Source organism: Hylobates moloch, unplaced genomic scaffold (genome assembly GCF_009828535.3).
Source record: "Hylobates moloch isolate HMO894 unplaced genomic scaffold, HMol_V3 SCAFFOLD_18, whole genome shotgun sequence".
NCBI classification, from domain to species: domain Eukaryota; kingdom Metazoa; phylum Chordata; class Mammalia; order Primates; family Hylobatidae; genus Hylobates; species Hylobates moloch.
The window spans coordinates 49,441,638-49,466,068 of record NW_026652293.1 but is presented as its reverse complement, the minus strand read 5'-3'; the positions used below and the strand labels follow the sequence as shown (position 1 = coordinate 49,466,068).

Sequence of the window (24,431 nt, the reverse complement as noted above, 5' to 3'; positions counted from 1 at the left end):
AATTCTCATTACAAATACTGTCAATCCTCTAATCAACCTTAGCTAATCTCTGTGATTATGAATTTTCTTTTTTCCCTAATGCCCATCCTAAAATATTTAACAGTCACTGCATGTCTGAAATCAGACCAGCCAGGACCACCATGAGGAAGATAACTGAGGCCATTGTTTTGGTCAGAATATTCCAGAAAAAAATTTAAATATCTGTTTACTTTTAGCTACCATATTTACATCTGGCATTCAGTAAAAAATCTAGAAAATACATATTGCCCACCAATTATATTAATTTCTGTTATTTTATTAATATTCTGCAACTAAAAAAAAAATCTCCAACTAAATGAAATCAATGCTGTGGACAGGGATACCAATGGAATTATGAGGAAGGACCTTTTTGGTCAGGTCACATGGTGATAGACGTCATAGCCACATATCCCTGCAATCCTTATGGGACACTATGGTGGGCATGCTTTTCTTTAAGCAATATTTGTTCAAAATTGAATGCCTAAAAATGGGCACTATAGTGGAAAATGACCTCCCAAAAAGACTCACTCAGTGATACCATTTCTACTCTCAAAGGGCTTATATTCTAAATGGGGAAAATAAGATATTCAGGTAAAATGGTATCACACTGGTCAAGACCGTTTTTGTTAGTAAAGAGAGTGAAAGGGAGACATTGTCAAGCTAAATGAGTTTGCCACTGCAACCTCTGAGTTTCGTTCTTGAATGTTCCCTTCCATTATTTTGAGCTCTACATTTTGTAATCTTAGCATTTTCCCATAAGCTTTTATCAAACATATGTGGCTTGGGTATGGCTTAGATCTTTAGTCATATTCTTCATCTGTAAATCAGGTAAATATCAAAATTATGTAAATCCTCCAAAGCAACCAAATGGAAGATTATAATCAAATAAGTGCCTACATCTTATCACTAAGTTGATAAGAAAATATAAAGGGCTCTGAAGCTAAACCTTGGAGCAGCTCCAGCTGCAGAACATTATTGCTTTAGCAGAGAACCCAGACTACTGCTCTCATTCTAAATGGATGAGATCGGTAATTTTTTCATTCATTTAACAAACACACACTTTGTGCCTGTCACAATCCTAAGGATACGGATAGGCAAAACAAAGTTGTTGTTCTTTCAGAGCATAGATCTAAAGCGGGAGGCAAATAACAGATAAGCAAGAGACACAGCAAACATCAGAGACGGTTGAAGGCTATGAAATAAGAAAATTATGTGAGAGGATAAAAAGTGATTTGTGGATTGTTTAGATAAAGTGGTCAAAATTTTTTAAAATGTAGTATTTGAGGAGAAATCTGCATAAAAAGACAAAGTGACACTCTGAAGTAACAGTCATTCCACCAAAAGAACAAAATATGTGAAAATGTAGCTCAAAATACGTGAAAAAAATAAGCATAACAATCATTGGATTCATCTGTAACTTAGTTCAATTATTTAACAAATAGGCTAAGTCCTGTTGTTTTAAAATACTATTTTTTTCCCAAAGAGAGCTTTGGCGTTGTTTGAACTTTCCCAAGAGTCAAGGGAGAGATGTCTTGTAAGCCTCAATATCCTCCTTGTTGAATGCTGCTGAGCTTTAAAGTTGCTTCTGCTAGAATGAAATACTACTTTGAGTATCCTATTTCATCTTCTCCTGTCTGCTAGATGCTATAATGATTCCCCATTTTACAGATCAGTAGACCAAGGCAAAGAGAAGCTAAGTAACTCTAACAAGGTCACCAGCCACGCACAGAGCAGCGAAATCTAACAATATACAACTTCTATTTTAGATGGATTGCCAGTCTTTTCTCCCTGAAAACTTACTGAACAATTACCACACTGCATCATATTCTGAATACAAAAGAAGTAATAAGCACCATCTCTTCTCCAAATTAGCCTTAATCTATGTGTAAAGACAAAATCAACACACCTCAACAAAGGGCACATTAGGTACAGTGCAAAGTTTAAAAACAAAAGTGTTGGTTAGTATTAATATGAGCTGAATATGGCTTGGGGCAAGAAAATGTTGAATCTAACCTTCTTTGTATTTTCCTGCCCCTATTTATATAAGAAGCAATTGCAGAGACTGGGGTGGTTAGCCTGGAGAAGAGAAGACTCAGGGGGGATTTGATAACTGTCTACAAACATTTGAAGAACTGTCATGTGGAAAAGAAATTAGATTTGTTCTATATGTCCCCAGGGGTGAAAGCGATAGAAAGATTTCATCACAATATAAGGAAGGACTTTCAAACAAAATAAGGATAACTCTAGGGCTCTCTAAAGATGAAATGGGCTCTTTGAGAGACGGAGTGCTCTGATCCTATAGACGGGACAGCCTCTTCAATGATATCTTGTATAGGGAATCAAGAGAAGGGTGGATGGTTCACATGAATTTTAAGGTCTCTTCTATGGCTGAGAATTTACTAGTTTATTAGTGATAAATGAAATTTTGCTCAATACTTAACCTCTTGTGGTGTTCAGAACTTCTTTAAAGAGTGTTTTAGAGAGTACTCTTAAATGTTTTGGCTATCATGTCTACAACTCTGCATGTTACTTCTGGTGCTTAATTGATAATGAATAATCCTCTTAAGGTGCACTTTATTTCTTGCTTGCTTTTTCTAGGTCTCCAGCCATACACCAACTACAGCTTCACGCTTACGGCTTGTACATCTGCTGGGTGCACTTCAAGCGAGCCTTTTCTAGGTCAGACACTGCAGGCAGCTCCTGAAGGTAATGAAACAATAACCATGGTTTGAGCGAAGAAATTTTCACATAGCATTTTGAGGTGGAATCTGTAAACTCCTTCATAACAAATAAGGAAGAGGCAATAAAGTTGATAGGTACAAAATAAAATAGTATTCTAGGTTCCCATTCTTCAGGCTTGATTCATGTAGGTGTGGCTTCCCAAGGTCAGTTCGCTTTCAATTCTTTAAACTTTATAGAGTTGATTTTTTGTGGAAGAATTATTGAAATTTTGCAAAAACTCAGATGTTAAACAAATATTTTGGGAACATCTAATATATAATAAGCACCATGCTCACTGCTGAAGTTGTTTAAAATATTCTCTGCCCTCAAGACTGACAATCAAGTAGAAGTGACAGGAGAAAGATCTGTATGAAGAGAGAAAATCTGAAAGTTCGTGTTAAGAGAGAACAAATGAATAGAGTGCTGAGGCTGGCCTGAAGAGGAAGAGATAATAACCCATCGTTGACATCAAGAAAGGCTTTATGGAGCACATGACTTCTGAGATGGACCACAAGAAACAAGGATTTTGACAAATGAACAGTGATGTACAGAGATGTACAATCAGACACAGTTGGGAGGAATGTAAGATGGAATCATCACCTTAGAAGGCAAATTGGAAATGTCTATTACATTTAAATTGTTAATTTCCCATGATACAGCCATTCTATTTTCATCATTTATGCCAGAAACTGTGCCACACTGCTCAAGGAGGCATGCACCAGGATGTTTATTGAAGCATTTATTTTGTTTAATAACAAAATGTTGGGAGCAATTTTAATGTTTGTGAGTAGGAGAATTGCTAAATAAATTCAGCTATTCTCATATTGTGGAATTCCATGCACCAGTATAAAGAATGAGATGATCAGTTCATACAAAGAGGAAGTTATGACATTATGTTAACGTATAAGAACAAACTGAGAAAATGACATTTATTGTTAATGGTTAATAAATAAATGCATTTAAAAATCCAGGAAGTATACACACCAACTGATAGCAATGGTTACCCATGTATTTGGAGGTGGGATGGGTGGTGTCATTTACTTTCAAAAGGAAAATATACTCAGTGGCATGTGTTAGTGATCAACTAATTATTTTGTTAATCTTCATTATCTGCCTATTTTTCATATGGGGAAACCAAGGCATAAATAAGTTTCTAAACAGAAATGCAATGTTAATTACCACCATAGACTCCTGAACTACTTGTCCATTACTCTTCTAATGAAAGGGATTGTTGTACCTCCGAATATTAGACCTGAACTTCCTACCAGTAAATGGGGAATAAAATGGAAAATTCCACATATGGGGCATATGGCTCCTCACCAGGAATTCACTAATGATGTTTTCTATATAAAGAATGTTTCATGTCAAAAAGCTTAGTGTTCCTTTGAAAGGAAGAAACCAGCAGTGGATTTTTTGGAAAGGTAAACTATCAAATGGATACTTTGATGATAATGGATAATTTCTAAAGGATCTATCAACCAGATTTGGCTGAAACTCAAGCCTGATAAAATAACAGAATCTCTTGTTCCATTTCTGTCTACCAAATTCACATATTTAAATTCATTGGAAATATGAAATTTTCCCAACAAAATTTCTTGAAAGGACTTACATTTTATGACTTAAAAATTGTAGCTTTCAACAGTGCAGGGTAATGTGATATGAGAAATGCCCTTGATTTCTTTTTTTTTAACTTTATGTACCTTTCCTTTAACACAAATAATTATGCAAAGAAATAATAAACGAAATGGACTTTCCTCTGCAGAAGAAACATGGATTTAGGGCCATTTTCTGGCTGAATAAGTGCGATTTATATGTAACCCATACATGAAATAAATATAGTGTGAATGCTTAACTTGGGAACACCTTAGCAATCACATTAAGTTCTGCTGTTTTACTGTAACATGAAAACAAGTATACCACTTTAAATTATCCACCCAGACATAACTAATTATAAAATGCCATTTTTGAAGCACATCAGAAATAATTTGAAGATCTCATATTTGAGTATTTTAAGTGGACATGGAAAGAATTAAAAGAAGTGTTTATGCATAGCCAACGCAACCTGAACTCTTTTCACTGGCCTCCCATTTTCAATCTAAGAAAAAGTCAATGTACGTTACAACCTCTTTGATAAGTTGGACACAGTTCTCTACAGTTTTATCCTCATAGAAAACTGTGTACCTGTACCTTTAGTCAAATAACAGCAAGATTTTGAATTGAATTATTACTCTTTTTTTCTACAGTTACTGCCATCCACGTGAGTTCTAATTCATTTTAGAGATAAATCATGCAAAATTGCAGACATACTTTCCTCTAGCACTGATAATGTGGAAAGAGAAAGGAAAAGAAGACCCAGCATTTTTCAGTTCAGTCCAGATTCCTCTTCCTCTGCCCTTCTTTTAATGTTTACACACCCTTGGTTTTTTCCTCTGCTTTTTACACTGTAACACCCAGGCTCTTCTGGAATTCTCAAGTACTGGCTTTATCTCCTAATGAAGGCTGAGAGCTACCAAATACTAAAGCTCTCACCAAAGCTACGCTTATGGATTTAAATCCTATGTATTTACTGGTCTACTACATGTTTATATTTAGGTGTTTTTCAAAAACTTTAACCTCAGTACTTCACCACTTAATTCTTCCACTCCACTTTACTCCTCAACTTGCTTTTCTTCTCTCAAATACTACCACCTACCTATCACCTAAGCCCAAAGCTTGACATTCTTGATGGCTCCCTTTTCCATATGTAATACATAATTCTTTATAAAATCTAATTCGTTTTAAATCTTAAGGATTTTTTTTTAAAATTGTTCTTCTTTCCCATCCCTTTTAACACTGCCTTAGTTCAGATCCTTATAGCTATAGGAAGAGAAGTTCTCTGGATCCTCCTAACTAGGCTCCCTTCCTCTAGTCATTTTTCCTCTTTCTCACATCCCACATCCTGATTCTTTTTCCTCTTTTAACAAAATAAGAATATGTCATATTATTCACCTCCATAAAATCCCATTTCCTTCCAGGAAGACATACATCCATATCTCCTTAGCAAAGCAACATGGAACCCTCAAGTTCTAACTTCCATCAATTTTTTAAGGCTTTCAGTCTTCCCCACATGCCTTGCAATGCACCAGCCATGCCAAGGTATGTGCAGTCCTGCGATCCTTGCCCATATTTCTAGGACTTTCTGTGGGTTCCCCTCAGCCTGAACTCCCTTTCCCTACATCCTCACTCAGTTAACGCCCCCCTTTTCAAACCTTGTTTCACGCATCTCCCCTTCTAGAAATCTTCCACTACAACCACCTACTTCCTACCCATCTCCACTTCTCCCCACAGTCTGTGTCAGGTTACCCTTTCTAAGTGTTCTAACAGCTACTATGCTTCCTTCTCTTAAAGCATGTATCATACTGGAGTACAACTTTTTATCGACTCAACTTTATTCACTATGATACATAAACTCCATGAAGGATAAGAATAAGTCTTTTTCTTCATATGCCCAGTGCCCAACACAGAAAATGACACAAAGTCAGGTAGAATGTTGAGTGAATAAATTAACAAATACTAAATAGTCCAGAATTCAGTGCATCGCTGACGTTAGCTAATACAAGATTGGTTCCTATCACCAGATTTCAGGAGAAAAACAATCCACAATAAATGCTGGGAATTTTGAATTGGAATGAAGATTTGTAGGGACATGAGAAGTGGGTAATATGGCATGCAACTCAAGATAAATTTAAAACAAATACAGCAGACATGTTCTACTGGTCATCATTGTGTAAAGAGGCCCACCAAGGTTTAATTCTACCTTTCACCTTTTAACCTCGCAGCTAGTTTACCCCACCCCATCCTCCTAGGTTACTTCCCTCCCTACTATTAATTTCTTTCACTTGAACTGCCTCAATTTGCTCCCTTATTATACAGAATAGGTTCTTCTGGTTTCACCTGAGACTTAGGCTGGGGTTACATGGTGAAGGGGACAAATTCTCCACCTCGGACTCCCTCATTAATATATCTCACCAAAGATTGTCTTACTCTAGCAAAGATATCTTGCAGCTGCCAAGATAACGATGTCCCCATATCACCATCCAAGTAAAAATGCAGCACTTTCTAGTTATATATACATTTGAACTCCATCTTATCAATCAAACCAATGGACATGGAGTTATTACCAACTTGAAAAGAGCTTTTGCCAGCCGGTATAAATAATAAACTCAACTTTTACCTAAAAGTTGAAACAAACCCCAAATTATGTTTCATTTTATTTTATTAGCTCCTCCACATCCACAGGCTTTATTGACTGGTTCAAATCAGAAACCAAGCAATAGCCATTCTAGTACCTTGGCGATTTTTAATACATCATTCAAGGTGAAAAAGATATAACTGCAGGAAGCAGATTATGAATTAAGATTTTATACTTTATCTTTTGAATCAACAAATTAATATCACATTTAAATCAAAACTCTGATTGGTTGAAATCATCTAGCAGCTGTTGGCAGAGAAACCCACGTATAAATGTGTACTATGATTTGTGAATTTTTCCAAATATCTAGAACAGAGCAGACTCTCAAAACAAAATGAACTAGTTTCTCCTCAGGAATATATTGCTCCTTAGAAAGTTGGGATGTTTGAGACATTTTTGAAATCTATCTTACTTCTTTCAGGATGCTGCTAAATAAGTTGCATTTTGTTCTTCTGAAAATTTTTCTTCCAAAAGTGTCAAAATCTTGTCCTCTACAGAGTAACTTACACGGGAGATACAATCAAGCAAAAGCTATTGATTACGGGGAACTTAATATTGAAGTGAGTTTTTTTTAATCTCCAGAAGAGATTTACACTGTCTAATCAGAGTATAACTAGATGACAACATAAAGTGGTAGGACTGAATGCTGCCATGTAGGCCAGAGCCAATAAAATGTGGGACCATATGGGTCATAAAAAGAAATTGGGATTATATTACATGAATAAATTCAAAAGGGTTATATGGTTCATAAAGATGGCACTGGCTTACATATTCACTTTATACACTTTTATAAAGATTCCAATGGAATATGGAAGGCCAAGATTTCAACACGGAGGCAAGTTTAGAAGCTATGACAGGAGTTTATGAGAGAGAGAAATGTGGCTTGGACCAAGAGAAGTGAAAGTAAAGATACAGGGAAGTATACATTATAGAATCTTCTGGGCTTGATGTTAGATACAATTTGGGGGTATGAAAGGTGAAAGTCTCAAGGATCATTATTTTCGTGTGTTTTGTCCAAGAAAATGGATAGATGGACAAGATAGGGAGGTACATAGATTATAGACAGGAAAAACAAGAGTTCTGTTTTGCATGTTTTTAGTTTTTGATATATCATCAGTCATCCAAATGGAGGTGTCAAGCAAGCAGTTGGATTCTTGAGTCTGACACTCAGAAGAGAGTTTCAATCTAGAGATATGCCTTTGGGGGTCGTCAGCATATGCATATTTAAAACCCATACTGAATGGAGATCACCTGGGAAGCCAGTGTTGGAAGAGAAGAAAAGAGAAAAAAAGAAAAAGAGAAAGGAAGAAAGAAAAGCAGAGAGGAGAGAGAGAACAGAGCATACTGCTCTGAGGCATTACATCCTTTCAAGGTCCAGAAGGGGAAGAGATCCCAGTAAATGAGGCCAGAGGCATAGCCAGAGAGGAAAAGAGAAGAAAACGTCACACTGATGTGCAAGAAGAAGGGAAAGTGCACTCATTTGTTGAATTGTAGAATTCAGGTAAATACTCAATTATGCTTACTTTCACATATTCCAGGTAAATCGTATTAAAAAGTTTGAAATACCCAGATGATCTCTCAGGCCTTGATTTAAAATACGCTCAGAGTGACAACCAAGGCAGAGAAATTATCCACTGCTAGTTGTCTGAAATTCACTTTCCAAAGGCAATTCAAAAATAAAATAATCAAAGTAATAAAAATATATTTACACCAATTATGTATTTTTGTTCCTTATAGTTAGATGTTTTTTTAAAATCAATAGAAAAAATATCACAGTTCATGGGGGGATGGTGTGACTTTTGGTACACTGTTTATTTTATCCTAACAATAAAACCTCATTGCGTTATTCTTGCCAGGAGTTTGGGTGACACCTCGACACATTATCATCAATTCTACAACAGTGGAATTATATTGGAGTCTGCCAGAAAAGCCCAATGGCCTCATTTCTCAATATCAATTGAGTCGTAATGGAAACTTGCTTTTCCTGGGTGGCAGTGAGGAGCAGAAATTCACTGATAAAAACCTGGAGCCCAATAGCAGGTAAACTAAAAGAAAACTTTACCAATCATACAGCAGGATTTGTACATTTCTCTGGTTTGATAAGAAATGCATGTCCCACTGAAAGTTGTTAAATTGTGTAATTAACTTCCTCATTTATTGGCCATTCAATAACTGATGAAAGTGCTAAATCATTTAGTCTTTAGACTACACAAAATTTCTTAAAAATATAAATAATTCGTCTTCTGTTTGACATAGAAGCATGAGAATTTTTAAATATACAAAATACATGAAGTATTAAACTTTAAAAATTATCAAATTATCTTCAAAAACATGCATCCTTGAATTAGCAATAAAAGAGGTGTAAAGAGTTTTGTTTTCCATCAACTCTCTTTTTTTCTTGTACAGTGTTTCTCTACTTGCTACACTACATACAGTTCTGAGTAGTTTTAAAGGAAAAAGTTCCACATATTTGCATTTCATTCCCATTCATTTCTCAGCAGAGACAAAAACATATCTCAAATCAACAGATGTTTTATTGTAGAAAGTAGAGATCAATTTCATTTTATTGTAAGGAATAGCAGATCAATTTAAAAACATCTTTCTCTAAACATGTTTCCCTGAACTCCAACCCATTTAAAAATGGGGAAGATTAATTTGAATCCTCCACAATCCACCAGCACTCTCCAAGACTTTCCTGAAATCTTCAAGAAAAGCTGTGAATTACTAGCAGGTTAAAAATAAATTTGAGAGCAGCTGAAATTACAATGGCTTGGAGACAATGTTCCCTGTGCAAGAAAAACTACCAAGTCAAGTTTCTGGAAAGGGGGCAAATAATTGGCAATTTGTCACAAATTTAGGAATAAGCAATTGATACAAAAACTAGTAATCATTGTTCAAGTCTCTTGTGCATGGCCTTACCGCAATTCTTCTTTCTTTTTAAATATAGATACACTTACAAGTTAGAAGTCAAAACTGGAGGTGGCAGCAGTACTAGTGATGATTACATTGTTCAAACACCTCTGTCAACACCAGAAGAAATCTATCCTCCATATAATATCACAGTAATTGGGCCTTATTCTATATTTGTAGCTTGGATACCACCAGGTAAAAAAAAAAGAAGTGTGTGTGTGTGTATGTGTGTGTGTGTGTGTGTGTGGGTGGGTATGTGTGTGTGTAAACATTTTAAAGGAATTAATTCAAGATAAGAATGGAACTGCTAATTTAGTAAATCAGAAAGACATAGTTGGTCTCCTGGATAAATATGAACAGAATAATCTATACCACACTTCTAAGTGTATAGATGCATGAGTACATACATACATACATAGAGATATAGGTATCTAGATGTCAATGTAGATATATAAGTATATATGCCTTTCTATGAAAGCAACACTTTCAAGTACAAGAGACTAAAAATCTTTTTACTCATCTATTTTTTTTTTTTTTGAGACAGAGTTTCACTCTTGTTGCCCAGGCTGGGGTGCAATGGCACAATCTCGGATCACCACAACCTCCGACTCCTGGGTTCAAACAATTCTCCTGCCTCAGGCTCCTGAGTAGCTGGGATTACAAGCATATGCCACTAGGCCTGGCTAATTTTGTATTTTTTTTTAGTAGAGATGGGGTTTCTCCATGTTGGTTAGGCTGGTCTCGAACTCCAGACCTCAGGTGATTCACCCGCCTCAGCCTCCCAAAGTGCTGGGATTACAGGCATGAGCCACCGCGCCCGGCTTACTCTTCTGTATATCCAGTGCAAGTCATATAGGTCAGAATTACCTTGAACATTCATTTCCACAGGACTCCTGAGATTGGATCATTGACATTATACCATTCCTTTTATATTATATCAGTGAATGGGGAATTTGGAAAGACAGTTGTTCACTCTGCCCACGTACCTTGGGTTGTGACCACTTATGGTAGCTGCATTTTTCCTCTGTAAGCTGAATAGCCTTCATTGAGCCATTTAGTCATTATTGGGTTGCCTTGTGACTTAGTGCAATATTGTATTTTCAGGTAAGCACCATCCTCAGGTAAAATCCTGACTGCATTAATACTGTGGAGTAAAGAGTAGAGTGAGAAAGGATATATGGAGGACTTTTCTTTCCAAGTAAAATTTAAAATTTAAATTAAAAAATATGTGACTTTATTTTTAATATCTAGTCTTAAGATGAAATTGTGACACGCCCTTTTTGTCCCCATCAGAACAAGTTTAGCCACAGTTCAACATGGCACCAAACAGTTAACAGCCATTTGGGCCATCAGTAGATCCATTCCATAACATAATTAGCAGAGGCCTGTTTTTATTCAATTGAACAATCAAAACAGGTACTATTGTGTAGCTATAAAGATAGTGTAAAGGCCTAATACATAAAACTTAAGTTCTTATAGACCAACACCTTCTGCTATAAACTAAGATCAAAGAGAAAAGGTTATTTTCCCCCAAAATTCAAAAGAAATTTTACAAAGAGCTTTATAAGCAAAGAAAAATATGTTGCTCTAAGATATTAAATGTACATGATTTCACCCACTTTTGTTTTAAAATAAATGTGCAACATATTAAACAAAATATAAAGGAATAATTAATAGTGGCAGAATGCATCACAAAGTGCTATAATCTTTATGTTTTAAGAGCATAGATATTCTTGAACTCTGTTCTTAATTTCACTAGAGGAAAAGACATATCTTCTGCTGTGGGAAATATACAAATGTACAGCCCCCTTTACAGAATTTATTTCTACATTCCTTTAATTTTATTTAGTTATTTATTTATTTATTTTGAGACCGGGTCTCTCTCTCTCTGTCACCCAGGCTGGAGTGCAGTGGTGCCATCTCAGCTCACTGCAACCTCCGCCTCCCAGGTTCAAGTCATTCTCCTGCCTCAGCCTCCCAAGTAGCTGGGACTACAGGCACACAACACCATGCCCGGCTAATTTTTGTATTTTTAGTAGAAACGGGGTTTCACCATGCTGGCCAGGCTGTTCTCGAACTCCTGACTTCATGATCCGCCCACCTTGGCCTCCCAAAGTGCTGGGATTACGGGCATGAGCCACTGCACCTGGCCACGATTTTTTAGCATATTTCTCCTTGGCATTGTTATTGTGCTGTTGTGTTTTTGCACCACAAAATAAAATGAAGCTGGATAGAGCAAATCTAAGACCAGATTTAGCCTATTGACAAGAAAGTTTTAGATTCAGACCAGGGTCTTCTACAATCCAAATTCTCCAGGAACAATAAGGGAAATTTCAGAGTGATGAGCAAAGTTGATGATTTCTTCGCCATATGACTGGGAAGTCCCATGGCTTATCAAAATATCTGTTATTTTAACATTATTACACATATCAGTTGCCATTGCTAATCTGAAGACTTCATGCTCAGTATGGATTTGAAAATATCTTTATTTTATGACTATGCAAGTAAGACAAATGAAAAAGCCGAGATTCATATTCCAATACTCCCACCTATTAGCTGAACTTAAACGGTCTCTAGGCCTCAATTTTCTCCATCTGTGAAGTGGAGATAATGATGATACCTACATGTAGGCAGGTAGGGTTGTTGTAAAGATTAAATGAAGTAATGTATATAATAAATACATTATCTAGTTCTGTATAATATTCTATAGATACTAATGGTGATTGTTTAAAGAATTATTTTTTGTCTTTAATTGCTCATTTTTAAAACGTATTTGTGCCAACATTTGCTGGGTCTCAAAGCCCCCATTTTCAAAATAATAAAACCGCCTACTGAGGATTGGATTAGTAAATTTTCAAGACCTCTTTCAAATTTCCCAGCATGTGTCACTTTTTTCTTGAATTCAATATCACACCTAAATGTTTAATATATCATGTTTCCATTTAGAAATGTATCATTGTGGAAGAAAACACAACTTTCACTTGTTTAATGCGACCTTAACCCTCACATACCTCAGGCTTTGTATAAATTGTTCATTCTGGTCCAGCCTAGGGGATACTGTAGAGTGCTTTACACACTAACTCTGACCATTTAACCAATGGTTAATAAATCTATAATATTCAGACCTGTCAATCTTACAGTTTAAGATGCACAGAATCCATTTCAGAAACCATATAATATCAGGAAAGATTAAAATCTTAAATTAAACCTTTTTTCTGGTGTCTAGAAGGATTTCAAACTCAATAAACAGATGATTTTGACTTGTGTATAATCTACAGTTGATCTTATTGGAAAGTACCTCATGCTGTGTTTTGATTTGGATAATAAAAACATTTTTCTATTCCTGAATAGTCACAAATATATATATTTTAAACAGAAAGAAAATAAATTTGTAAGTGGAGATTGTTTATTTGCTCACAATAAAGAGTTTTCTAGGTATTCATCATACTCCCTGCCATTACAAAATGATTACATCAGAGAGCTGAATAATGGGCAAAACAGTCCATGCCTGCAGTTCCCAAACCTGAATGAGCATTAGAATCACCTAGGAAGCTTGTGTAAAGACAGATTCTCAACCCCAAATTTACTGAATAAGAATCTCCTGGGATGGAGTCAGGAAATCTAGAGCTTTTTAAAAACTCCACATATGACTTTGATGTGCTACCAAGTGCTTTTTGAAATAGTAGCCCAGAGGACCAAGGAACCGATCTAGGTATTGTTGAAACCAAATGATTATGGGAGAACAATGTTTGACTGGGTGTGTCAGTGGCGTGCCAAGACTAGAAGAGTTAATTGTGGAAAGTGGCAAGCCACTGAAGGGAAGACAGCCATGTGACAACAATGATCTCTGCAGCATGAAGAAACTAGTAACTAGAAAGCTTTACCTACCCATCCAAATATCTAAAAGAATAGATGTGATTTACCAGAAGCATGGATCACACTCACCGAGTGAGATTGGTGAATTACAATAACTGTTTTCTCTGAAAACATGAATCCACCAGTTTCTCTTGAATGTCTAAAGCAAGCTTGTCCAACCTAAAGCCCAGGATGGCTTTGAATGCCGCCCAACATAAATTCAAAAACTTTCTTGGGTTTTTTGCAATTATTTGTTTTAGCTCATCAGCTATTGTTAGTGTTAGTGTGTTTTATATGTGGCCCAAGACAATTAATCTTCTTTCATTGTGGCCCAGGGAAGCCAGAAGATTGGACACCCATGGTCTAAAGCCAAAATACTGGCTAAATTTTATTTGTTTTTTTAAATATGCATTTTGTTTTGTGGTCAGTGTGAACAGAGTAACCTTAGAAAGGTAAGTTGCTGGGGAAAAAAATGTCTATGTGGTTACTTGGCAACCAAAAAATTACCTAAGCAATTAACTGGATTTTCAGTTTTCAAATTATTGTTCTAATGCTATAAATAAACTAAGTCTTAGTACATGTTTATAAGTCCTATTAGTCAAAGGGTAAGGTCTAGGGAATAATGACAATACCCAGGGGAAGAGTACCCATGATACTGATAACAAATGTCATGTACATACATTCATATTACTTGGTGTATTTGCCATTTGTTAAATTCTTACTATGTGCCAAACACTGATAAGCTCTTTCTCTGCCTTACCTCAGTTAATTTTTATGCAAACCCTAAAAGACAGCTAATATCATTATCCCCATCTTAAGATAAGAAATTCGAATCTCAAAAAAGTAATATAATATGCTCAAGGTCACACTGCAGAGCCAGGATTCAAATTCAGGTCTACTGTCTGCTACTGCCTTTTAAGACCAGTTCCTTTCTGTCTTTGGCTTAACCCTTAAATCCAAATCGACTTTTCATTTATTGACCAAAGTCTCTCAGATTTATGATGGATCAACTATTATGTTTGAAATAGTAGCCCAGAGGGCGAAGAAACAGAGCTGGGTGTTGGTGAAAACCAAATGATTCTTGGAAAATAATATTTTACTGGGAGCGTCAAAACCAGAAGAATTATTTGTGGAAAGTGGTGAGCCCCTGAAGGGAAAATTTCCACATGGCAACAATGACTTTTTGCAGCGTGAAGGAAGTAGTAACCAGAAAGCTTTATCTACACATTCTAGAAGGAATAGACATGACTTAAAACCAGATTCCAGAGGCCGGGCACGGTGGCTCACACCTGTAATCCCAGCACTTTGGGAGGCCGAGGCTGGCCGATCACGAGGTCAGGAGATCGAGACCATCCTGGCTAACAGGGTGAAACCCCGTCTCTACTAAAAATACAAAAAATTAGCCGGGCGCAGTGGCGGACGCCTGTAGTCCCAGCTACTCGGGAGGCTGAGGCAGGAGAATGGCGTGAACCTGGGAGGTGGAGCTTGCAGTGACCCAAGATCGCACCACTGCACTCCAGCCTGGGCAACAGAGCAAGACTCCATCTCAAAAAAGAAAAAACAGATTCCAGGTGCAGGAAGATTTTAGTTAGGTGGGAAGGGAGGAGAGTCACTTCTCAATTTGCTGTAAAGAGATCATCTAAATTCTATTTTAAAGCCTTGGTAAATATTCCCCTATCTCCCATGTAAACCCTCATCCACTTTACCTTATTCTTTCTTGGTAAATGTCAGTAGTAACATTACCAAAACACTCCAAGCTCTAGAAAATCAAGATCTCTAGCCTTTTGTGTATCATTTGAACCTCTAAATCAGGTGACATACAAACAACATATCCTTATAAAAATTTTGCTGAATTAGTGGAGGAACACAATGGTGAGTGAGCCTCCACAATTTATTATGCGGTCAAATGTAACTTGTGGATATCCTGCCATTTAAAATTACTCAAACATTTGATTTTCTCTTAAAGTCATCCTTCCTCTACATTAACTTAAACAGAGACACACACACAAAGAGAGAGAGAGGCAGAGAGACAGAGACAGAGAGACATTTCTTCTTCAATGACAAACAGAGCACATACACATGTTTTCCGAAGACTGCATCTTGTCTTACAGATGTGCAGTTTTTTCACCTTTCAGAAAAGGACATATTGTTTTCTAACATGGAATGGGCTCCACTATTTAGTTGTCCTCTAGCCTTGGGCCGGCTGCACAATGTTTCTCAAATTCAGGTTTCTCATCTGTACAAGGGGAAGTTAAATGCCTACCTTATATTGTTATATGAAGTAAATGAGATGGCATGGTAAAACTCCATTATTGTTTGAACCTTTAGGTAATATAAACCACCTTAGTTTATTCCTAAACATTCCCTCTCACCTTTTACCTGCTCTCAACATTGGATCAGGACTTTTGAATTCATATTAAAGAGAACATTTATATTAAAGAGAGCAAAGGATATATGTTACCTTAATAGGTGAAAAATTATGGAAAATTAAATAGCAAATGCTTCATGGAACATAAGTGGTTCACTCAGAATAACAATGGAGATAGATATCCCTGCTGTTTAAGAATCTAAACATTCAAAATTATTTAAACTCTGAAGGTAATAATGAGTCTTCCTAATTTATCAAGATGATGACTATATTTTCAACTGTTCTAGCCCTTAATCATGTTCTAATTAACAATGCCATTGCATTAAACACATACTTTTTCTCACTAAGGATGGTGAGTCATTTAGGTTTAACACACAATATAGAAATACTGGTGCTTTTCCTTTAACATTAATATCTTACCCCATTAAAGAACAAATTAGCAGCAATTCTACTGAGAAATAATTTTTATTAATATTGCTCTAGGAATATAAATGTTTTTATTTATCATTTTGATTAAAGGTTAGCTGGCCATAATATGGTCTATTTATGGACATTAGACATCTTGGCATTCAGTTAACTCATCAGCTGCAGTGTATTATATCGGATACTATTCATTTAAAGTCAAAATTTACATTAATCTTTCTAAAGGATTCACGTTACATTAATTGGGATGATTCAACATTGACAGTTGTTTCACTCTTCTTAACTTATACATGCAATAACCAAATGACAAGGAGAGGTGAGTTTCAGAAGAAAATGTAAAACTCACTTCAATGGTTTAGGTTTTGTTTTGGATGTTTAAAAATGTATCTTTCATTATTGAGTTTTAATATATGCTAGGCATTTTGCTAAGAGATTAACATATATCTCATTTAGTGTTCATAATAATTTAATGTAGTATGTCCTATTGTTTTTCTCATTTTACTAATGAAAAAGGTCAATTTAGACACTCCAAGCTATTTTCTCTAGGTTATTCTTCAAGTAGGTGTCAGAGCAGGGCTGACCCTCATGGGTCTGAGTCCACGTCTGACTCAGAACTAGTATTCTATATTTTCTCAATATTTTTCCAACTAAACAGTGCAGAAAGCAAATGATATTTCATGAGTTCTACTGTAATCCCATTTAAAAGCTAAAAAACTGATTTTTGCTTTATATATAGGAAGTATGAATGAGGACAGTGTAATTCAGGATCAGGCCACCCAGTAACCCAATACAATCATTTTATTTGTGGCTCAAAACTTTATGAGATATAATTTATTTGCCTTTGGGTATATTGATTCCTCTATTCATTTGACTAACATGAAAATGATTTCTGAGCCCCACTCAGGGGCAAAACATGATGCTGGACACCCTAAAAGTTACAAAGAGGAATGAGACACTGTCCCTCTTGTCAGGAACCCTACCATCTAGTAAGGTGGAAAAGACATAAATGATAACTATTATACAACCAATGTTAAATTTCCATACAATTGGTATGAATTAGTTCAAGAGGGTCCCATTTTACTTCTGTGCCCCCAAAAAGGCCTAATCAAGATGCCCCTACCTATACAGTGGAGAATTTAGCTCGATTTGTTAAAGGCACCGTGTTAAGTGCAACGAAGTGTTTTGAAACAAATGCCTCTATCAAACTGAATTAACAGTTTTTCCTCTTAGAATTTTTCCTGTTCCAGCTCCTAAAAAAAGATTTAAAAAGGATTATTGATTGACTTGTCCCATTGTAAAGTATGCACCTGCTGTGAAATGAAGCCATGGAGAAAAAAAAGTTGAATAATTTAACTTTTTTATTTGTAAAGATAATCAGGGTTTTTCTGATTACATCTTAACTTCATAAATGTTAAATAACCTATCAGCATCTAGTTGTTGTAAATTATGAAAAGGAGCATTGCAAGGAATATTAACCAACGAAATCCTTGTTCTTTAGTGAACAAGAAAATGTGTTATGGCAGCTTGTCATTGTGCGACTGGTAACTTTGACACCAAATAACAAAACTGCCATTTGCACTTAGGGTAAATTGGTTCACTTGAGCTTCCACTGCTCCTCTTGCTCTGACATAAATTTATGAACTCAGGAACTAACCAAGTTGTGTGGCTTCCCAGCTGACTTTAACAAATATGCCCATTTCATTTCATTTAGTCATCAGAATACCAAGGGGCTCAGTCGTTTCAGACTCATTGCAGATGGTATAGGGTTTGTAGGAACACAAGAGACTTTCATGTCACAGTCCTGTAAATTATGACAGTGGAGGGGGCCCTCTTTCCTAAATGCTTGTCAGTGTCTGACGTGTTCACGGCTTAGAGGGGCATTTTCTGTTTCAGCACCTCATAGGTCTATGTAAAGGACATTTATTTCCGATTAACGAAGAGGTGAAAAATACATTTTCTATGCTCATGGTTTGGCTAGCCATGTTTAAATCTGGATTAAGATTATGTTTATATTTGACATGCAGTAGAAGCACAGTTTTTTCCCTCATCCCCTGGGAGTCCTGTCCTTTTTACAACAAAAGTTTCTTCTTGAAGGCTGCAAGGCCTGGAAGCAGAACAGTAGGTACAGACTGAAGACATAAAGTAAAACAACCTGAGATGAATTGGAAGGAATGCCACTCCAAATTACTGCTAAGAATGAATAATACAATATTTTCATAGGAATGCAATTTGATCATATCCAAGTACACATAAAAAATAAAACTAGATAACAAAATAGTGTTACAAAGACATTAACTTGAGTGAATGTAACATTTATTTGTAGTTGGAATAGCAGCTTTATATGAAAAATGGATTCAAAAGTGTTTGAGGGCACATGAAAACAGTGCCATAGTTGTTTTTTGTTCTTTATTTCATTTTGTTCCATTTTGTTTTGTAGAGATGTTGGCCATTTATTAAGTACTTTCTATGTTATGGGAATATATTAAAAGGCTTACAGATAAGTTCCAATTTAATCCTCACAACTCTCTGTAAGGTAGCTATTAGTATCATCATTTTACACATGAAGAGACAACATTCATAGAGGTTAGTTAATTTGCCAGTGGTCGCTTGGGAAATAAGGGCAGAAGAAGGATTTGATCTGTCTGACATACCACTCTGTGGTTTGTCTAGTTCAACAAGAATGATGGCACGTTTTTTATGAATGTGTGTTTGTCAAACTTTTCTGCAAGAACTGTCCTAGGAACAAAGAAGACAGGATGAATATGCAATCCTAGGAGGTCTGAAAACAGAGCCTGAAGCAATCATCATTAGTTTGCAATTTCTTTAAGGTCTTGCTTTTTATCTTAAAAATTCATGTAAATTTGCCACTGTATTCCAGTGTTTGTCTTCATCCAAAAAATAATATATTATACAACTTATCGTTTGGGAAAACATTTTCTACTAATCTCATTGGCTAAAGAGTGATAATGCTGTTATATTTCAGGATATTAGGAAGATCTAAAGAAAACTAAGCCCAATAACAGGTTCAAGGTCCTGGCAATTCTTCCCCTCTTCATTTTGTCATAAACATTTGGGTTCCCCATGAGGCAGAGGTTGCAGTGAACCAAGATCATGCCACTGCACTCCAGCCTGGTGACAAAGCAAGACTTTGTCTCAAAAAAAAACAAAAACAAAAACAAAAACAAAAACCTGTGGCTTCAAACAACAGCCTTTTATTCCTCACTGCTTTACTGTTATGGCAGGGTAACAATAGGGAGAAATGCCCAAAATGTGATATGGAATGCTTTGTCATTCCAGGATACTCTGGATGGAAATTTCTATAAGCATATCTTCCTGCTGAAGGTCAAATTGCAAACTGAGAGGGTCCCCGATTCCTTCTTCAATCTCTCTTACTACCTCAAGCAACATTCTCCAAAAAATACTTTTTGCGGAGAGGAAGAAGAAGCCTGATTACATTACTCTTTATTTTACCTCTGGCACAGTACTTCAATTTTTCTCATCCATTAATGAATTGAGTCTCAAATGGTCTCTATAATCAATTCTCCTTATCCAACTCTCAAATTTCATTTTAATTATTGCAGTCTTGTTGAGAGCAGTAAAAACTGCCAGTTGTGTCATGGAGTGGTGAATTAGGCCTCAAGGAATAGCCCTTAAATAGGCCTATTATGTGTATTCACCATACCAGAAAAGAGAAAAATAAAGTTATTTTTTAGGCATTTAATTTTTGTTATGACATCTTTTCCTGTTTCCTTATGGAGAAAAATAATATACAACTCTTTATTACCTGAAACAAAGTGGAAGTGTCACGGGTCAGGCTAACTTTTCATCCCATATCTAGGGTAGAAAATCCACATTGAGTTCATTTTAAAGCAATAGCGATAGACTAAAATTACATTGTCCTTTGGTTACAGTATGAACAGTTATACTTGTTCAGCACACTGGCACATCAGCATAAACATTTTCTTCTGCCCTACAGTTGGTTCACTCTGAGGTGACTATAGAGTCTTCAACTCTACAATTGGCTAGCAAAAATTCTAATTACTCACCATACATATAATTTTCTAATCTTGAACTTTTAGAAAGAAAAACTCACACTCAATTTTTGTGAACAAAGAAACAGGGATTGTGCTGGTTCCCCTTCCTCAAACAGGGAAATCCTGTTTCCCAAATTTTCCACATCAAAGTGATATTCCAAAAAGAGGTACAGTAAGTCCTTAATGTCATTGATAGATTCTTGGAAACTGCAACTTTGAGTGAAAAGATGTATAAGGAAACCAATTTTACCTTAGGCTAGTTGATATAAGCAAGATTTAAGTTGCAAGGCATATTTCTGATCACAAGAACATCACCAAACTAATCATCAAAGAAAGACCAAAACACTTCTAATATTAAACTGAAATAAATATGAGCTGTACATACATTTAAGAAAGATTAATAGAAACAAGTAAGATCATTTTTAACCTAAGTTTTGGCAAATCAGCGAGTGACAACAGCCATAGGGATAAATGTTTTTGAGCAGAAATTAGAAGAAACTCCCCTTACCACTACACACTAGTAAAAACAATCGCAAGTACGGCAAGGTCATGGAAGGCTTTTGTATAGCATTGTTTATTATTATGCATCTGTATGATAGTAACACACTTAATGAATCTTTACAATTATTCATTCATTCATTCATTTTCTGACACACTATTTCCAGCTCAGGTTTGGGGTGGCCAGGGCCTAACCAGGCAGCTCAAGGCCATTCCGTCACAGGGCACACACACACACCCACACTCACTCAGACTAGGACCATTCAGACACACCAATTAATTTAATGGGAACATATTCAGGATATGGGAAAAAACCAGAGTACCCATAAAGAAATCACGCAGACATGGGGAGAATGTGTAAATGTCACACAGACGGTGGCTCCAGCCAGGAATCAATTTTTTTCCTCATAAATATTAATGAAACAATGTTGAATGAAACAACATTATTCGAGGACCTACGGTACTATATTTGTTCCTGTCTTTGAATATACTTTGACATGAGCCCACAAACCTCCAGAGCAGGTGTATTTCAGGTTGGGATACTTGGTCTGCAGAATTTTAAATTTCTACCTGTAATATGCTTGTTCCATTGGTAATGATTCTAACTTATCCATCATTTGTTTCCTTGCTTTGGAATAGTCTCCAAGAATGGCTCTGCCTTACTGCACAAGTTTTCTCAAACCTATCTTGTCATTTTTCCCCCAGTTGTCCTACTCTAAGACTCCATTATCAAGGAAAAGCATAAGTATAGTGACATAAGTGTTGGTATCAGATGGGCCTAAGTTCAAGTCCTCGCTTCTCCATTAATCAGTGTGCAATCTGGAACAAGTTATGTAACTTCTCTGAGTTTTAGTTTTCTCATCTTAAAAAATAGTAATATTTACCATGCAGTATTGTCTTGAGGATTCATTCATTCATTCAATCAACTAACATTTATTGAGCTGCTACTTTGTGCTAAAGTCTAGGCAGTGGAACCACATCAGAGAAAACAAAGTCCTAATTTATACAGTTGACATTCTAATAGTATTAAATGAGATAATGCGTGCTGCCTGGAATGACACAGGGATGCAGTGAAATGACTCTTGTTTGTACTACTTCTGCGAACATTGTAAAGACTTTCAAACTGGTTTCCCTATATCTTGTCTCTCATGTTTTTAAGCCACTATTCACTTCCCGACAGTGTTATCATTCTAAAATATAGGTAGACTCTCATTTTCTTGTTTATAACTGCAAAGTCTCCTTGTTGCTGATTATATATAAAGCCCAAAGTTCTCAAAGAAATAACTGATAAAATTTAGTAGTCACTTGAGTTTTGGAGTGAAGAAGGCAGGATCCACTCTAAAAGTCTTACTCTAAGATTTCCATCCTAGGAAAATAGGAAGATGGTATTATGACTTACCGAAAGAGGAAATCTAGGAAAAAGAACAGGTTTCGGAGTGGAAAATACAGCTAGTTCTGTTTTAGAATTGTTGAGATCATGGCCTCTGAAGAATATCCATGTAGAAATACATAGTAGGCTGTTGAAAATACAAAGCTGTAATACAGGAAAGATAGAAAGCTAGAGATAAGAGTTTAGGAATCAATGATAGAATGTTAGTAGTTTAACCTACTAGAATAAATGTACCAGATAGTTTAGCCATGATGCTCTAAATTTAAAATAAACATTCTCAGTCTGAGCTGCCAAATTTAACGCAATCTAGCACCTTTCCTGAGGAAGCAATTGATCAGTACTTCTGAAGATGATCAATATCTCCTTCAACACCTCTTTTTCATCTATCCTACACAAAATCTTGAGCATCTTTGGTTTGTACCAGCTCTTCCACTCTGTAAATATAGAGGCCACATCTATAAAAAGCAAAACCACATTTCATTCTTTAGACCTCATCTCTCTTAGGTCATCAAGTCCTGTGCTTCCTCAGTAATGTTATCTCTAGATTCCACTGTTTCTAAAGTAAAGATAGGCTTATGTAGGTACTACAGAAGTAAATAACTAAACTCATAAATGTTAAAAACTCTCAGATCAAGGAGAAAATGTAATAGAAAATTCCATTATATTCTTCATTCAAAACTCATATCCTCTCCTTGAAAAAGTATGCCTGTTGTTCATGACCAAATAAAAGTTAACAAGCATTTAATTATATAAATAGACTTTAACTAGGCTAAAGTGACAACACCTACTTTCTTTAGGAAGGAATGGTGAAAGATGACAATTGCTGAACCCAAATTTTCTATGTATTTAGGGCCATAAGTCTCACTGACAGTGAACTGTCCTGGCCCAACAATTAATACACTGGGAATTCTCTAGGTAGACCATGATTTGGATATTTTATGGGCTGTTATGTCAAGGATCCATGTCAGACGGGAGGCATACACAATGCTCTACAGAAAAATCATTGTCACAAGCAAAATTGGTGTTGTTTTCTATGAACTTTAAAAGTAAGTAAGCCTAGAAAAAATGTATGACAGCATAATTGCCTTATATGTTTTAAGTGAAATGTGCCTTCATTTTTATTTGCCAATAGAGTATATCTTTAAATAGAAATATTATACTTTTAAAAATAGATTATGCACATTTCTTACTTTTGGAATACACAGTCTAATATTTGCCAACTTAAGTTTTGTGCAGCTTTCAATCGCTATATTAAGAAGTAATTTACTTTTCTATTACTTTTTTTTTTTTTTTTTTTTGGAGACGGAGTCTCACTCTGTCGCCCAGGCTGAAGTGCAGTGGCGCGATCTCAGCTCACTGCAACCTCTACCTCCCGGGTTCAAGTGATTCTCCTGCCTCAGCCTCCCGAGTAGCTGGGATCACAGGCACACACCACTATGCCCGGCTAATTTCTGTATTTTTACAGGGTTTCACCATGTTGGCCAGGATGGTCTCCATCTCCTGACCTCATGATCTGCCCGCCTCAGCCTCCCAAAATGCTGGGATTGCAGGCATGAGCCACCACGCCCAGCCTTCAGTAGAGTTTTTGATCAGGCAGAAGAAAGGATCAGCAATTTGAAGATAGAATTATTGAAATTATCCAGTCTGAGGAGCATAAAGAAAAAGAGTAAAAATAGTGAATAGACTTAAAGACTTGTAGGATACCATCAAGTGGACCAACATGTGGTTTATGAGAGTCCTAGAAAAAAGCAAAAAATTATTTTAAAAATAAGGGCTGAAAACCTCCCAGATTTGATGAAAGACATAAGTCTACAAATCCAAGAAGCCTCTAGGACAACCTCTAATACCATAAACTCAAAGAGATTCATACCAAGACGCATTATATGAAAACTACCAAAAATCACAAAGAATCTTGAAAGTAGCAAAAGAGAATCAACTCATCACATTACAAGGGATCCTAAATGAGATTATCAACTAATTTTT

General features: G+C 36.1%; 1 protein-coding gene across 1 annotated transcript in view; it reads left to right on the top strand.

The window, feature by feature from the left end:
- USH2A (usherin) overlaps positions 1 to 24,431 on the top strand; it is a 798,563-nt gene that overhangs the window by 644,771 nt on the left and 129,361 nt on the right. The window contains exons 56-58 of the mRNA XM_032136481.2: positions 2,617 to 2,724; positions 8,827 to 9,010; positions 9,918 to 10,075. Coding sequence (XP_031992372.1) covers positions 2,617 to 2,724; positions 8,827 to 9,010; positions 9,918 to 10,075 — 450 coding nt within the window. The remainder of the gene's footprint in view (positions 1 to 2,616; positions 2,725 to 8,826; positions 9,011 to 9,917; positions 10,076 to 24,431) is intronic.